The sequence below is a fragment of the Narcine bancroftii genome, chromosome 4, assembly GCF_036971445.1.
Source record: "Narcine bancroftii isolate sNarBan1 chromosome 4, sNarBan1.hap1, whole genome shotgun sequence".
Taxonomy (NCBI): Eukaryota; Metazoa; Chordata; class Chondrichthyes; order Torpediniformes; family Narcinidae; genus Narcine; species Narcine bancroftii.
In genome coordinates this window covers 101,158,715-101,176,183 of record NC_091472.1, presented here as the reverse complement: position 1 = coordinate 101,176,183, position 17,469 = coordinate 101,158,715, and the positions used below count along the sequence as shown (strand labels likewise).

The window sequence follows — 17,469 nt, the reverse complement described above, 5'->3', positions numbered from 1 at the left end:
TTAAAACAGAACAAGCTAAAAGAACGGTATTGGCATCAAGGAGAAAGGACAAACAAAATACAGATTAATGAGAACTTTAAGGAATTTTATGAACAATTATATCAAACTGAGAACAAGGGGAAAGACAATAAAATAGAAGAGTTTTTAGCTAAAATTGAACTGCCGAAATTGCAAGAAGAGGAACAAAACAAACTGATAAAACCATTTGAAATAGAGGATATATTAAAAAAGCTGCCGAACAATAAAATGCCTGGAGAGAATGGATTCCCAATAGAATTCTATAAAACATTTAAAGAGTTATTAATTCCTCCTCTCCTGGAAGTAATGGACCAGATAGAAGAAACACAAAATTTGCCAGATTCATGTAAGCCAGCAATAATTACAGTAATACCAAAGACAGGGAAGGATCCATTAACACCAGTATCATATAGACCAATATCACTACTTAATTCAGATTATAAGATAATGCCAAAATTATTAGCATACAGATTGGCCGATTGTGTACCAAAAATAGTAAAACAAGATCAAACTGGATTTATTAAGAAAAGACAAACAGCGGATAATGTCTGTAAACTTATTAATCTAATTCATACAGTTCAAGGAAATAAGAAGCCAACAGGGGCTGATGCTTTAGACGCAGAAAAAGCATTTGACAGAGTAGAATGGAATTATTTATTTAAAGTATTACAGAGGTTCAATCTACCAGAAAAATATATTAATTGGATTAAAGCATTATATAATGGATCTTTGGCGAAGGTAACAGTAAATGGATATGTATCGAACCAATTTAAATTAAGTAGGTCAACTAGACAGGGCTGTCCATTATCCCCCTCATTGTTCGCTTTAGCAATAGAACCATTGGCAGAACTGATAAGAACAGAAAATAAAATAAAATGATAAAAATAGAGGAGCATAAAATCAGTTTATTTGCAGATGACATCATAGCATACTTAACAGAACCAGAAATATCAATAAAATAATTACATAAGAAATTAAAGGAGTATGGAGAAATATCGGGGTATAAGATCAATGCAAATAAAAGTGAAGTGATGCCAATGAGTAATGTGGATTATACAGAATTTAAATGGCAAACACAAGCAATTCAATACCTATGGTATTAGGTTAGATAATAACTTAAGCCACCTGTACAAACTAAATTATCAGCCACTAATAAAGAAATTGCAGGAAGACTTAGAACATTGGAAAGAATTACCGCTAACGTTGATAGGGAGGGTAAATTGCATTAAAATGAATGTCTTCCCAAGAATACAATACTTATTTCAATCGTTGCCAATTCCCTTAACAGAGAAATTCTTTAATGAACTAAAGAGAATAATAAGGAAATTCTTGTGGAAAGGGGGGGAAACCGAGGATAGCGTTAGATAAATTAACAGAGAGGTACAACCAAGGTGATTTGCAGTTTCCAAATTTTAAAAATTATTATAGAGCAGCACAATTAAGGTATTTATCAAATTTTTACCAGACAAGGGAAAAACCAGACTGGACTAAGATAGAACTAGATAAAGTAGGGGAGAAGGTACCAGAACATATATTTTATAAGTGGGATGAAAAGCTGGTGCAATATAAAAGCTCACCAGTATTGCATCATTTACTTAATACATGCAAGAAGATCCACTTAGAAAATTTAAAAAATGAATTACCAAATACCAAAATTGTTATTGACACAAAACCCAATAATCCCTTTTACATTAGATAACCTTTCCTTTAGAGAATGAGAGAGAAAAGGAATCAAAAGAATAGAAAATTATTTTTTTGGAAAATAATTTATTAACATTTGAACAGTTGAAGTACAAATATGGAATAACTCATGGTACAATGTTTGCATATCATCAACTGAAAGCTTATTTAAAGGATAAATTGGGAAACAGACAGATTACCAGAAGGAAGCAGCTTTGAATATGTGATTACAGACACAATGATAATTAAAAGATTTATTACGAACATATACATTAAGCTGTAAGATAAGGAAAAGGATGAAATAAGCTATAAACCCAAACAAAAGTGGGAAAAGGATTTAAACATAAAGATAAAAAATGAAACATGGGAAAAGTTATGTTCTCAAGCTATGAAAAATATAATAAACACAAGGTTATGCATGATACAGTATAATTGGTTACACAGGTTATATATCACGACCCAAAAGTTAAAAGAATGGGATCCAACATTATAAGATAGATGTTTTCGCTGTAAGAAGGAAATGGGAACAACAGTACATTAAATTTCGGCATGTAAGAAAGTGAAAATGTTTTGGGAAGATCTAAATCAGATATTAAATAAAATCACAAAAAATAACATACCAAAAAATCCAAAGATCTTTCTTATAAGTAATATAAGAAGTAAGGAATTAGGCCTCAAATTGGATAAAGTGCAAAAAAGATTTATTATGATAGCCTTAGCAGTAGCAAAATAATGTATAATGTCAACTTGGAAAATGGAAGAGAGTCTGAGAATACAGCAATGGTATATGAAAATGAATAAATGTATTCCAATGGAAAAAGTAACATATAATTTAAAAAATAAAGTCACATTATTTGAACAAATTTGGGAACCATACATGGAACATAACAGAGAGGGCTTGCCTCAGACCTCCAACCCCTAAAATGATAAGAAGACAAAACGACTTGATCCAGATGACACATTTTTCTTGTATTTTTCATTGTGTGATGACATTGTTTAATGGTTTTATTGTATTGTATATGTTGAATATTTATTGGTTTTGGAGGAGGGTGGGAAGGCAGGAGGAAGAGTAGGGAGGAAAAAAAGGGAGAAAATGCCACTGTGTATATTTAATGAGAAACGTTTGTATATATTTTGGTTGATATGGTTCACAGTGTGAAAAATAAAAAATTATAATAAAAAAATTAATTCAGCAACAAGTTCCGACATTCATCAATTTCTCTTTCCCCATTCCATTGGATTGTGGCTCACCAATCTTTGGACAATGCCATTTCCCACATCCTCATACTTCAACTCCCTTTTTCCAGGAAGTGCATTGGAACTTGTGAACAGCATTCATGCTGATGCCATTGCAAGATTTCTATCTGCTTTAAATGGTGTCAAATTAATGATATCATCCAGAACAAATAAAATTCATTTAGAATAAAATTTTAATGAAAATATTAAAAGCACCAAGAATAGATGTTCATAAGATATATGAGAAACCCAACCATTTCTGATTAATATAAAGATAGAACAGCTTACTTCAGATAGAGATGCATCCACCTTTGAACTAATTGTCAAACCCAGCCAAGGTTGGTAATTTTCCAACAACAGTGTGGCCCTGACAACAGATAAAATACATGTTAGAAAGAAATATTGGAGTCACAAACGTTTCTCACATTTTTTTTCGATAAGATGCGCTAAAGGTGATACTAATGAAAGAGAAAAGGAATAGCTTCAACTGAAAATTCCACCCAAGACAAATTTTTGATTCACTTTTTGAACCCAAAAGTGAACTTGAGGAGCAACATATCATATTTCTCTTGGGCAGACTGAAACCTAAACAAGAACATTTTTTTCTAATTTTTGGTAATCCCCATCTCAATTAGGTTCCGTTGTTTCTGCCTCTTTACCTGCTCCTTCACTTAGTTTTCTAACCAACTCCCTCTCCCCTTCCCAGTGGTCTCCCCACCTTTCACATTTTCTGTCCAATACCCTATCACCTCTTGGCCCCTTTCCAACTTACTTCCCCCTTCACATACATAATCTTACTCCCTTTTTCCCCTATCAAAAATATTGACTGACATTTCTAACTCTGGGTTCTTCCAACAGATCAAGGTTTCAATATCTGCAGTTTTTGTGTTTCTATAACTTACTTATGTCGTTTACATTTGATTTTCCCACAGACAGCACAACTATGACCTTGGGGAAATAGTTCTTGCTGTTCCAGCTGCTGTGAATAAATAAAAGCAAAATCAGAGATGTAAATTCAAAGCTTGAAATAGAACGTCCACCAAATTAAATACATTTACAAATCTGGTAAATTAAATGAGCAATTGGTACTTAAAAGAGTAACAAAAATGAACTTGGAAATCACCAATAAAGACATGATTTACTGTCCATTTCTCTCACACAATGAACAGCTCCTTAACCTCTGAAGCCACAAGGCGCTTTGGAACTGACTTCCAAGATTTTTCCCCAGTTACTATGAATAAACAATGAAATGCAATCAAGTCAGACTGATCTGTGACTTGAACATAGTGATGTTCCAAGAGCCTTTAGCTCTTACCCGAGGAGTGCAAACTCAGTTTAAAAAGTGCTGTCATGTCATTGCTTTCCATCTTCCCAATGAGAGGCTGGTCACATGTTTTCTTGTTTGGGGTTTTACCCATCCAAGTAAGCAGAAAAAAAAATCCATTTCACTGCTGATCTGTGCCTCATATGCAGCAGAAATGTACCTTAGTTGGTCAGGATGAAAATCACTCACCACTGATCAGCCAGCCTCCAATTTTTCCCCCAGGAGTTGGGCACTGCGAGCAGCACCAGCAAAATTGGTGGTGTACTGCCTTCTTGAACACCTGCAGTCCTGATGAAAGCTCATCATTACGCAATGAGACGCCAGCAATCGGACTTCTTGTCAGGAGGATGCTTGAAACTCTGCAGGTCGTGACTTTCTCATGTGGCTGCAGAGTTTGTCCTCTGTCCCAGAGGATGCAGATTTGGGAGCTGCTGACAGAGTAACTACTCAGCATGTTATAGATGGAGCACACATGAATCTCCTGTGGTGGAGGGTTGAATATTTAGTTTGGTGGATGGGTGCCAAACAACTCAACTGCCCTGCCTACATGGAGTGGAGGTTCTTGATTGCTGGAGCTGCATTCATCCTGGCAAGGGCAAAGAATTCCAGTGCACTTCTGATTTGTGCCTTGTCATTGATGGAAAGGATTTGTTCAGAAACAGAATTTATTGTCATGAATATTTGTCTTAAAATTCATTTTTTGCAGCTTCATTACAGGTGCAAAAATTGCTATAAATTACATTTTAAAAAATAAATAAAAGAGAAAAAGTGAAGTAGTGCCTGTGGTTCATTATCCCTTCAGAATTCTGATGGCAGAGGGGAAGATGTTGCTTTTGTACTGTTGGGTGTTCACCTTCAGGCTCCTATCCCTCCTTCCAGATGGAAGCAATGAGAAGATGGCGTGGCCTTGATGGTGAGGGTCCTTGATGATAGAGGTTGCTTTTTTGAGACACTGCCTCTTGAGGATGTCATTAATGGACTGAAGACTAATGCCCATGATAGTGCTGGCAGAGTTCACAATTCTGACCTGTGCTACTAGTGAAGCAATTTTTGGAGGACACTCATCGTCTGCTCTGCTCTTGTATATCTTTGGCTTGGCTTCGCGGACGAAGATTTATGGAGGGGGTAAAAAGTCCACGTCAGCTGCAGGCTCGTTTGTGGCTGACAAGTCCGATGCGGGAAAGGCAGGCACGATTGCAGCGGTTGCAGGGGAAAATTGGTTGGTTGGGGTTGGGTGTTGGGTTTTTCCTCCTTTGCCTTTTGTCAGTGAGGTGGGCTCTGCGGTCTTCTTCAAAGGAGGTTGCTGCCCGCCAAACTGTGAGGCGCCAAGATGCACGGTTTGAGGCGTTATCAGCCCACTGGCGGTGGTCAATGTGGCAGGCACCAAGAGATTTCTTTAGGCAGTCCTTGTACCTTTTCTTTGGTGCACCTCTGTCACGGTGGCCAGTGGAGAGCTCGCCATATAACACGATCTTGGGAAGGCGATGGTCCTCCATTCTGGAGACGTGACCCATCCAGCACAGCTGGATCTTCAGCAGCGTGGACTCGATGCTGTCGACCTCTGCCATCTCGAGTACTTCGACGTTAGGGATGTAAGCGCTCCAATGGATGTTGAGGATGGAGCGGAGACAACGCTGGTGGAAGCGTTCTAGGAGCCGTAGGTGGTGCCGGTAGAGGACCCATGATTCGGAGCCGAACAGGAGTGTGGGTATGACGACGGCTCTGTATACGCTTATCTTTGTGAGGTTTTTCAGTTGGTTGTTTTTCCAGACTCTTTTGTGTAGTCTTCCAAAGGCGCTATTTGCCTTGGCGAGTCTGTTGTCTATCTCATTGTCGATCCTTGCATCTGATGAAATGGTGCAGCCGAGATAGGTAAACTGGTTGACCGTTTTGAGTTTTGTGTGCCCTATGGAGATGTGGGGGGGCTGGTAATCATGGTGGGGAGCTGGCTGATGGAGGACCTCAGTTTTCTTCAGGCTGACTTCCAGGCCAAACATTTTGGCAGTTTCCGCAAAGCAGGACGTCAAGCGCTGAAGAGCTGGCTCTGAATGGGCAACTAAAGCGGCATCGTCTGCAAAGAGTAGTTCACGTCCCCTGAAACCCTCTGGGATCAGTTGAAGACTACCATACTGCAATCCACTGAAGAGGTACTGGGCTTCTCCTCCAGGAAAAACAAGGACTGGTTTGACGAAAACAGCCAGGAAATCCAGGAGCTGCTGGCAAAGAAGCGAGCTGCCCACCAGGCTCACCTTACAAAGCCGTCCTGTCCAGAGAAGAAACAAGCCTTCCGTCGCTCATGCAGCCATCTTCAGCGCAAACTCCGGGAGATCCAAAATGAGTGGTGGACTAGCCTCGCCAAACGAACCCAGCTCAGCGCGGACATTGGCGACTTCAGGGGTTTCTACGAGGCTCTAAAGGCTGTGTACGGCCCCTCACCCCAAGTCCAAAGCCCGCTGCGCAGCTCAGACGGCAAAGTCCTCCTCAGCGACAAGATCTCCATCCTCAACCGATGGTCAGAACACTTCCAATCTCTTTTCAGTGCCAACCGCTCAGTCCAAGATTCCGCCCTGCTCCAGCTCCCTCAACAGCCCCTAAGGCTAGAGCTGGATGAGGTTCCCACCCTGGATGAGACATATAAGGCAATCGAACAACTGAAAAGTGGCAAAGCAGCAGGTATGGATGGAATCCCCCCAGAAGTCTGGAAGGCTGGCGGCAAAACTCTGCATGCCAAACTGCATGAGTTTTTCAAGCTTTGTTGGGACCAAGGTAAACTGCCTCAGGATCTTCGTGATGCCACCATCATCACCCTGTACAAAAACAAAGGCGAGAAATCAGACTGCTCAAACTACAGGGGAATCACGTTGCTCTCCATTGCAGCAAAATCTTCGCTAGGATTCTACTAAATAGAATAATACTTAGTGTTGCCGAGAATATTCTCCCAGAATCACAGTGCGGCTTTCGCGCAAACAGAGGAACTATTGAAATGGTCTTTGCCCTCAGACAGCTCCAAGAAAAGTGCAGAGAACAAAACAAAGGACTCTACATCACCTTTGTTGACCTCACCAAAGCCTTCGACACCGTGAGCAGGAAAGGGCTTTGGCAAATACTAGAGCGCATCAGATGTCCCCCAAAGTTCCTCAACATGATTATCCAACTGCACGAAAACCAACAAGGTCGGGTCAGATACAGCAATGAGCTCTCTGAACCCTTCTCCATTAACAATGGCGTGAAGCAAGGCTGTGTTCTCGCACCAACCCTCTTTTCAATCTTCTTCAGCATGATGCTGAACCAAGCCATGAAAGACCCCAACAATGAAGACGCTGTTTACATCCGGTACCGCACGGATGGCAGTCTCTTCAATCTGAGGCGCCTGCAAGCTCACACCAAGACACAAGAGAAACTTGTCCGTGAACTACTCTTTGCAGACGATGCCGCTTTAGTTGCCCATTCTTGTATATACCTTATACATAAAGTCATAGAGGTTTACAGCACAATTAGGCACTGACCCAAATCATCCATGCCAAAGTATTTGACCCAAGTGAATCCAATTGGTCTGCGTATTATCTATATCCCTCAAACCTTTCCTATCCATGCATTTGCCTAAATGTCTTTTAAATGTTGTAACTGTCCTTGATTCGACCACTTCCTCTGGCAGCAGCTCATTCAATGTAACCACCACACTCGGGTCCCTTTTTAAATCTTTCCCCACTTTCCTTGCACTTATGCCCTCCAGTTTCAAATTTTACTCTGACCATTCACCTTATCTATGCTCCTCTTGATCTGGCACACCTCTTTAAAGTTACCCCCATTCTCCAGCTTCTGAGGTGGCAGGAAAATAAGTAATAGCATTCACAGCACACCTTTTAATTCAAGCCTGCTGATCCTAGTAATGTACCCATAAATATTTCTTAATGTCATCTCTACTTTAGGAGGTGACCAGAACTGCCCGCAATACCCCAGGTGTGGTCTCGCCAATACCTTGCAGTTTTTTTTCATTTTTTTTATATAAAGAGATTCAACATGGTAACAGGTCCTTTTGGCCTAGGAGCCCACACTGCTCAATTAGAGTTAATGGGAGATATTTCCATTTCATTAAGTCTGCTTTAATCCATCTCAATACTGGTACATAATTTAATTGATATAACGATTGATAGTCATTGTCCACAAACTCACCTAAGTATTTGATTTTATTTGTCCATCTTAATTTTGTAATATTTTTAAATTCAGAATAATCTTCTACTCCAACTGGCAAAATTTCACTTTTATCCCAGTTAACTTTATATCCTGACAATTCTCCAAATTTCGATAAACACTCCTGTAACTGTTACAACAATGTCCATATATCAAAACATCATCTGCAAATAGATTAATTTTCTTAATTTTGTAATATTTTTAAATTCAGAATAATCTTCTACTCCAACTGGCAAAATTTCACTTTTATCCCAGTTAATTTTATATCCTGACAATTCTCCAAATTTCGATAAACACTCCTGTAACTGTTACAACAATGTCCATATATCAAAACATCATCTGCAAATAGATTAATTTTATATTCTTCATTCTTAATCCTCATCCCTCTAATATCCTCATTTTGTCTAATAGCCTGTGCTAACAGTTCTATAGCCAATGCAAATAGGGCTGGTGACAATGGGTAGCCCTGACGAGTTGATCGAGTCAATTTAAAAGGTAAAGATGTCTATCCATTTGTCACCACCCTAGCAATCGGATTCATATATAAGGCCTTAACCCAACCAATAAAGAAAGGGCCAAATGTAAATTTCTCTAATACCTTAAATTAAAAAGTCCCACTCAACCCTATCAAAAGCTTTTTCGGCATCTAGTGCAACTAGCATAGGATGATTAGGTTGCCACCGATATGCATTGATCAAAGTAAGCAATTGAAGTATATTATCTGAGGCATTTCTATTCTTAATAAAACCTGTTTGATCAATATGTACTAATTTAGGTAAATATTTTGCAAGTCTGTTAGCTAATATTTTCGTCATAATTTTATAGACAACATTCAATAAAGAAATATGAAGATACTTGTAAAGGATCTCTGTCTTTCTTTGGGATAACAGTTATTAAAGCACTCGAACACGCTTCTGGTAATTTCTGATCTTCAGTAACTTGATTTAACACTTCCCCAAATATATTAGAAAATTCGTCATTAAAATGTTTATAGAATTCCACAGGAATTCCCATCATCTCCTGGGGACTTACCATTTCCTGAATAGCTTCATTGATTTTAAAATCCGTAAATGGAGGTTCGAACTCCTGAATATCTTTCTCATCTAGTACCGGTAACATTAATTTAAATAAGTAAGAATCAATGGAACCATTATCCTGTTTCCCCTCAAAAGTGTATAATTTTTGATAAAATGAATTCCCATCATCTCCTGGGGACTTACCATTTCCTGAATAGCTTCATTGATTTTAAAATCCGTAAATGGTGGTTCGAACTCCTGAATATCTTTCTCATCTAGTACCGGTAACATTAATTTAAATAAGTAAGAATCAATGGAACCATTATCCTGTTTCCCCTCAAAAGTGTATAATTTTTGATAAAATGAATAAAACTGGTCATTAATTTCCTGAGGCTTATAGGTGATTATTGAATTATTCTTAACAGCATTAATAGTCCGAGATGCCTGTTCAGCTTTCAATTGCTAGGCAAGTACCTTGTGAGCCCTTTCCCCCAACTCATAATAATGTTGTTTAGATCTATTAATTAAGCACTCAAACTGGTACGTTTGTAAAGTATTACAACGTAATTTTAACTTCACTAATATGGTTTTTTTTAATCTTCTGTTATATCTTTTTGAAAATCTTTCTCTAGTTCAGCGATCTGATTTTCCAACTGTAAACTTTCTGCCATATATTGTTTCTTATCTTTCGTAGAATAGCTAATGATCTGTCCCCTCAAGTAAGCTTTTACACCATCCCATACTACAAAATGACTCTTTACAGAATTAACATTTTCGGTCAAAAATAAAGAAATATGCTCTTTAACAAAGTTAACAAATTCTGGTTCTTTCAATAACATTGCATTAAACTTCCATCTATACATCAAACGTACTATCTCCGAACTTTCACAAGAGAAAAATAATAATGAATGATCTGATATAACTCTACTTTTATATTCAGTTTGCAGCACCCTACCCTGAAGATGTGCTGATGCCAAAAATAAATCAATTCTGGAAAACAAGTCATGCCTTAAAGAATAAAAAGAAAAGTCTTTTCTCTGTAGGATTAACTTTTCTCCAAATATCTACCAAATTTAAATCTTTCATTAACGCATTAAGTTGCAATGCTATCTTTGACTTCCTTATACTCTTCGGATTTCTATCTAATAAAAGATCCAAAACACAATTGAAATTACCATCCACTAAAATATTCTCATTAGCCTGATTTAACAAGAAAAGAGCTTCTGAAATAAACCGCTCATCATCTGTATTGGGTGCAAATAAATTAAACAGTGTCCAAAATTCCACAAAAATTTTACAATTAACTCTTAAAACTCTATCAGCATGCCCTTCAGTAGATTCCAATTTAAATGGTAAGTTCTTATGAATTAAAATCACTACTCCTTTTGCATTAGAATTAAAAGAATAAAAAATTTGACCAACCCAGTCTCTTTTCAATTTCAAATGTTCTTTCTTAGTCAAATGTGTTTCTTGTTAAACAGCAATATCAATGTTCATCTTTTTTATACACGCCAATAGTCTCTTTCTCTTTATTGGATTATTTAACCCCTGAACATTAAAAGTTGTGAAGTTCAGTTTAGACATTATTTTAACTATTAGTAAATACACACACTAAAAAATTAAACTTTATAAAATAATGCTCCCCTTTTAATGTAATCCTTCAAAAATAAAAAAGAGGAACAAACCCTCTAAAAAAAAAGATCGAAACAAAAATAAAAAAAACACACAAAAAAACCACTCAAAGGCAATATTACCCTAAAAAAAAAACTGGGTGTGGGAAACCCACTGGTGGCAGATAACTTACAAAGTTTTTGGTGTCATCCACCACCACCCCCCCAGCCAGATACATATTTATTATATAAACACATTCAAATATAGTCCATATCTTCAACCCAGTAACTCCAAACCCAACGATTGCTCCAGATCTTCGATATCAAGAGGATTCTGTATTTCTTCTTTCTTTCCATTCTTTCCATTTCCGCTGCCATTTCCATTTCATCTCCCTTTAGGAGACAAAGATGGAAAACGACCATTTCTTCTCAATTCCGGCAGGAAGTTCGTAAAAACTACGGCACCATGATCATTTTCAAAAAGTTGAAATTGAAAGTTTCCATAAAATACCTTCAAAATTGCAGGGTAATGAAAAGCGAACTTATAACCTTTTCTCCACAGATCATCTTTAGCCATATTGAATTCTCGCCTTCTACGAATAACTTCCTGACTCAAATCAGCATAAAAAAGCACTCTGTTATTTTGAACCATTAATGGGGATTGGTTTTGTCATGCTTTTTGTACTGCCATACGTAAAATAATTTCTCCATCCTGGTATTTTAAACAACGAATCAAAACTGCTATCGGCGGTTGTCCTGGAAGCGGTTTTCTTCTCAGAGCTCTATGAGCCCTATTTAACTCCAAACCTTCAGGAAAGAACTCTTTACCCAAAACTTCTGGGATCCAGTGTTTAAAAAAATTTATAGAATCAGAGCCTTCAATATCTTCTGGGAGACCAACAATTTCTCCAACTGATTTTCCAAACAATCAATCTTCTTCAATAAGTTTATTTTTTGAATTCCCCAATCTACGAAAGATCCTTCCACTTTTTCTATTTTTTCTCTATTACACTCCCTTTGACTTTGACACTCAGGAAAAGCTGTCTCAATTTTCTTAAAATTTTCTTGTACAGTATCAACAGATTTTATACATCTATTAATGTCACTTTTGACTACATTCATATCTTGCTTCATATTTGACATTTCTTCACATAAAGTATGCATTTTCATTTTCACCTCCATAAATCCTTGATTCATTTGATCTGATATTTGTTTTGACATATTACCCATCTGATAGGCAATCCCTTCCAAAACTGTAAATACTGAATCCATTTCAGGTTCCAATTCCACTTTTTCAGGTTTACCTTCATAGGTTGCTGGCTCCCCCTGCTGGACGTATTCTGCAAAGGTAAGTAATTCCTCCTCTTCTGATGGTGTGGGTGCTTTGACAGTGCGCCTGTGGGTCTGGACACCTGACACCGGCACCCCGACCTCTTCGGGGTGCCGGCATTCAGGCTCCCCCGCAGCCCACACCTTGTCAAGGAGCTCCCGGACCCGCAACGCATTGGGGCGCATCGGAGCATCTTCCAACACTATTCCACGTGTCCCCAGGCCACCCGGCAAGATCGCGGGGCTGCGGGTCTCCCTGTCGAACTCACCAAGGTGCCGGCGCCATCTTGCGGCGCTGGTGTCAAAATCAGCCGGGCTGGAGTCCTCTGGGCCTTAGGAATCACCAAAATCGACTCCGAGGATTCTACTGTAAAGGTAGGCCTCAATTCTTCCGTATTTTTAAATGGCAATTTCTTTTGAAGTTGAGCCTTAGATTTTTTTTACATTATTGCCTTAGTAATTTACTATTGTTTAAAAAAAATTAAAAATATAATTTTTAACTAATTTTAAACAACTTAAAGTCAGGAGAAGGTGGAATAGCCATCTTGCCTTTACGCCACCTTGCCACGCCCCTCAGTCTCTTCTAAATTTTGATGCTAAGATTTTATCCAAGATCCTGGCTTCCAGGTTACAAAATATAATGCCTCTCATAATTTCGGAGGATCAGACAGGATTTATCAAAGAACATTATTCACAATTCAATGTTTGTCAACTTTTAGGCATTATTTATTCCCCTACTAGCTCGTCTTCTGAATGTATACTCTCTCTCTCTCTCTCTCTCTCTCTCTCTCTCTCTCTGTCTCTCTCTCTCTCTCAATGCTGAAAAAGCATTTGATAGGATTGAGTGGAGATATCTTTTTTGTGTATTGCAGAAATTCAACCGAGGTTCCCAATTTGTTAAATAGATTAAATTAATATATTAATCCCCTAAAGCTTCAATTTTTTTTCTAATTCAATTAAATCCAAACCTCAAACTATTTTGGGGAACCAGACAGGGTTGTCCTCTAAGTCCACTCTTACTTAATTTGACTTTGGAATCCCCAGCATTGGCTTTTCAGCAATCAGCTAATATTTCAGGCATCTCTAGGGCTGGAACTATCCATAAAGTATCTCTTTATGCTGACGATCTTTAACTAAATATATCCAATCCTGACCATTCTTTTCCAAAGATCTTAGCACTTCTCAATCAATTTGGTCAATTCTCAGGTTACAAATTGAATTGGCAGAAGAGTGAATATTTCTCAGTCTTTTGACCCCTCTATCCCTTTTAAAATTTTATAAACCAATTATCTAGGTATAACTATTATTAGAAAGATTAATAACTTGTTTAAGGAAAATCTTCTTACGTTATTGAATCATGTTAAGATATCCTTATCTCAATGGTCTCCTCTTTCAAGGGTCAATATTATTAAGGTGAACATCCTGCCGAAGTTTTTCTGTTTTTCAAGCTGTCCCAGTATTTGCTCCTAAATCCTTTTTTTCATTCATTGGACTCACTTATTTTCTCTTTTATATGGAAAATTAAGTGTCCCCGTTTGAAAAAAATGCTTTCAAAATACTAAAAGAAATGGGGCTTGGCATTACCTGAATTACTGGGCAATGAACATTAGATACATCATTATTTGGATATATCATAATGAATATTCAGGTGTCTCAAGATGGATTGACAGAGATGAAATCCATTAAAAGACATTCTCTTATCTCAATACTTTGAGCACATTTACCTTTTTGGCTCTCCAAATGAACTGATAATTTGGTAGTTATACATACTTTGCATATTTGTTTCCAATTTAAAAAGCACTTTGGTTATCAAAGATTTTTATTAATTAGTCAAATTTTACATAATTCCTTTTTTTTAAACCTTCAATGGTCCAGGTTGGGTATTCAATCTTTTTTGGACTTTTATATAGATCAAAACTTTGCTTCCTCTGAGCAATTATCTTCTAAATTTAACTTTATCATATCAACAATTTTTTTCACTATTTACAGATAAGATTAAAATCTAAATCTTGTGGAAGCTCCGTATCTGGGAAGTATATGATTTTAGACCTGATCGGAAAGGTCTACTTTCAGCCCTTTATGAACTATTTTTAAGATCTAATGATAGTTCTTTATCTAACATTAAGAAAATTTGTGACTTTCAACAACTACATGGGAGTCTATTTTGAAAAATGTACCTTCATCCTCTCTCTGTGCTGGACATTTCTTATTGCAATTTAAAGTAGTCCATAGGGCCCACGATTTAAAAGTTCAATTCGCTAAATTTTATCTCAATATATCCTCTAAATATGATAAGGTTAAAACACAGGATTCTGTTGACACCATAGTAAAGTGAAAAAACACACAAATGCTTGAAACAGTGCCTTTATGTTGCAAGGTAAAAATACATCACCAACATTTCAGGCCTGAGCCTTTCATCAAGGTGTGGGGGAACCCAGAAATGTCCGATCCGGGCCCAGGTTGCTGACCCGACAGAGGTCCAGAAACCATAGCTGTCCACCTCAACCCGGGTCCCGGTTGCCAACCGACAGAGCTCCCACTGCCACCCACCCCAACTCAGGCTCCGATCCCCTACTCACTGCAACTTCTGACACCACCACTGCCATCTCCAGCACTGGACCTGCAAAAGATGCTGGAGCCTTTCTCACTGACTCGTCCCACATGGCTCCCGACACAGACTGCATCTGGAGCCTGATCTCTCTATTGGATCCCACTTACTTAATCCCCCCCACACCTCCTTCTCCATCCTCCCACTACCCCCCTCTCCCCCTTTCTCCCCTCTCCCTTGGGCTACCCCTCCTACCATTCTCTCTCCCCCATCCTCCACACACACACTTCCCTACCCCCCTCCAACTCCCCAACCTTTCTCCCTTTGCCAATCCCCCCAACATTCCTGCCCCCTCCAATCTCCCCCACTTCCCTTCTCCCTCCCCCTCCCTCACACCCTCCACCACACCGACTTCCACTCTGACCTTTGCCTGGTTTTAATTATTCCCTCTGACCTTCCCCTCTCAGAGGTGGAGCACTCCATCCTCAGCAGAGGTCTCACCTTTGTCCCCCTCCATCCACACCTTCTGTCGCCTCCGCCTCCAGGCCCACTACTTTGGCCACAACTCAACAACACTACCCCCCCTCCCCCACACAAAGACCCTTTCTCCCCCTTCAAGACCTCCTGGCCAGCTGCCCACTCTGGACTTTTTTTTTAATCTCCAACTGCTGCAGGGACATCAACCGTCTCAACTTCACTACCCCCCTCTCCTTCTCCAACCTCATCTCTTCAGAACACTCCACTCTCCACAACAACCCTAACCTCACTATCAAACCCGCAGACAAGGGTGATGCTGTTGAAGTCTGGCTCACTAACCTCTACTTTGCTGAGGCCAGTCAACGCCTCTCAGACACCTCCTCCTATCAACCCCTCCCAAAGGACCCCACCATCACCCATCAAGCCACTGTCTCCAACGCCATCTCTCACCTCATCGACTTTGGGCACCTCTCCCTTCCCTCCCCCCTCCAAAGCAACCAACCTTATTGTCTCCCATCCTCGCACCACCTATTTCTATCTTCTACCCAAGATACATAAACCTCACCATCAGGCAGTCCCATGGACTCCATCTTTTCTCCCCTAGTTCAATCCCTCCCCACCTACATCCACGACACCTCACACACCCTCCACCCCCTCCAAGACTTCAGATTCCCCAAACCGGACCACCTCATCTTCACGATGGATGTCCAATCCCTTTACACCTACATTCCCCACACAGAAGGCCTTAAAGCACTTCGTTTTTTCCTGGACCTCAGACCTGAGCAATCACCTTCCATCACCACCCTTCTCCACCTGGCAGAACTTGTCCTCAACCTTAACAATCTTTCCTTTAACTCATCCCTCTACCTCCAAATTAAAGGAGTAGCCATAGGTACCCAAATGGGTCCCAGCTATGCCTGCCTGTTTGTGGGTTTTGTGGAGCAAATCATGCTACAAACCTACACAGGCAAGAGCCCCCCAACTCTTCCTCCGGTACATGTGGGCCTCATGTACCCACAACGAGCTCGTCAATTTCATAAATTTCGCAGCCATTTTCCACCCTGACCTCAAACCCACCTGGTCCATCTCTCTCCCTTTTCTGGATCTCTCTGTCTCTATCTTAGGAGACAGACTCTCCATTGACATTTATAACTCCCACAACTACCTGGACTACACGTCCTCACACCCTGTCCCCTACAAATAATCCATCCCCTTCTCTCAATTTCCCCATCTCGACCGCATCTCCTCCCAAGATGACGTTTTCCAGTCCAAAGTCTCTTAAATGTCTGCCTTCTTCCACAAAGGTGGCATCCCCTCCACCACTATTAATGTGACCCTCATCCACATCTCCCCCATTCCCTGCTCATCTACCTTACTCACCCCCTGCCCCTAGGAACAAAAAACACAACATCCCCCATGTCCTCAGCTTCCACCCCACCAGCCTCCACATTATATGCTAGAATATCTAGTACTTACTACAAGATCTCATCACCAGACACATTTTTCTTTCTCTTCCATGACTCCATTGTGCACTCTTCCCTCTCCACCCATTGCCCCCTTTGGCATCCACACGTCCTCCCTCACCACGGTCCGAGGTCCCAAACAGACCTTGCAGGTGAAGCAACACTTCATCTGTACCTTCAAATAACTCATTTACTGAATCCGGTGCACCCTCTGCTCTGTGGCCTTCTCGACATCGGAGAGACCGGTCACAGATTAGGAGATCACTTCGCCCAACACCTCCTCTCCGTCCGCAACAAAAGCCACCTCCTGTAGCCAACCATTTCAATTCTGAGACACACTCTCAAGCTCACAGTCTGTCCATGGCCTTTCACACTTCCCCACCCTGACCACCTGCAGATTGAAGGAACACCTCATTTTTCATCTGGGCACTCTCCAACCCCAGGGCATGAACATTAAGTTCACTGCATTCCACTAATCAGCTTGCCTCCCCCCCCCCCCCCACTTAACTAGTTATTCCAGTTCCTACTTCCTTTCTCTCTCCACCTAGCCTAGACTCCTCCCCCCCCACCTATCATT

At 39.8% G+C, this 17,469-nt stretch overlaps 1 protein-coding gene across 4 annotated transcripts in view; it reads right to left on the bottom strand.

Moving 5' to 3' along the window:
• The window catches only part of snx14 (sorting nexin 14), a 227,463-nt gene that overhangs the window by 185,964 nt on the left and 24,030 nt on the right, over nt 1-17,469 (bottom strand). For 2 of the 4 annotated variants that reach the window (XM_069932232.1, XM_069932234.1), the window contains exons 3-4: nt 3,837-3,913; nt 3,223-3,301 (exon numbers count right to left, since the gene is read on the bottom strand). In XM_069932232.1, coding sequence (XP_069788333.1) covers nt 3,223-3,301; nt 3,837-3,913 — 156 coding nt within the window. The remainder of the gene's footprint in view (nt 1-3,222; nt 3,302-3,836; nt 3,914-17,469) is intronic. The other 2 variants (XM_069932233.1, XM_069932235.1) reach the window with 1 other exon arrangement.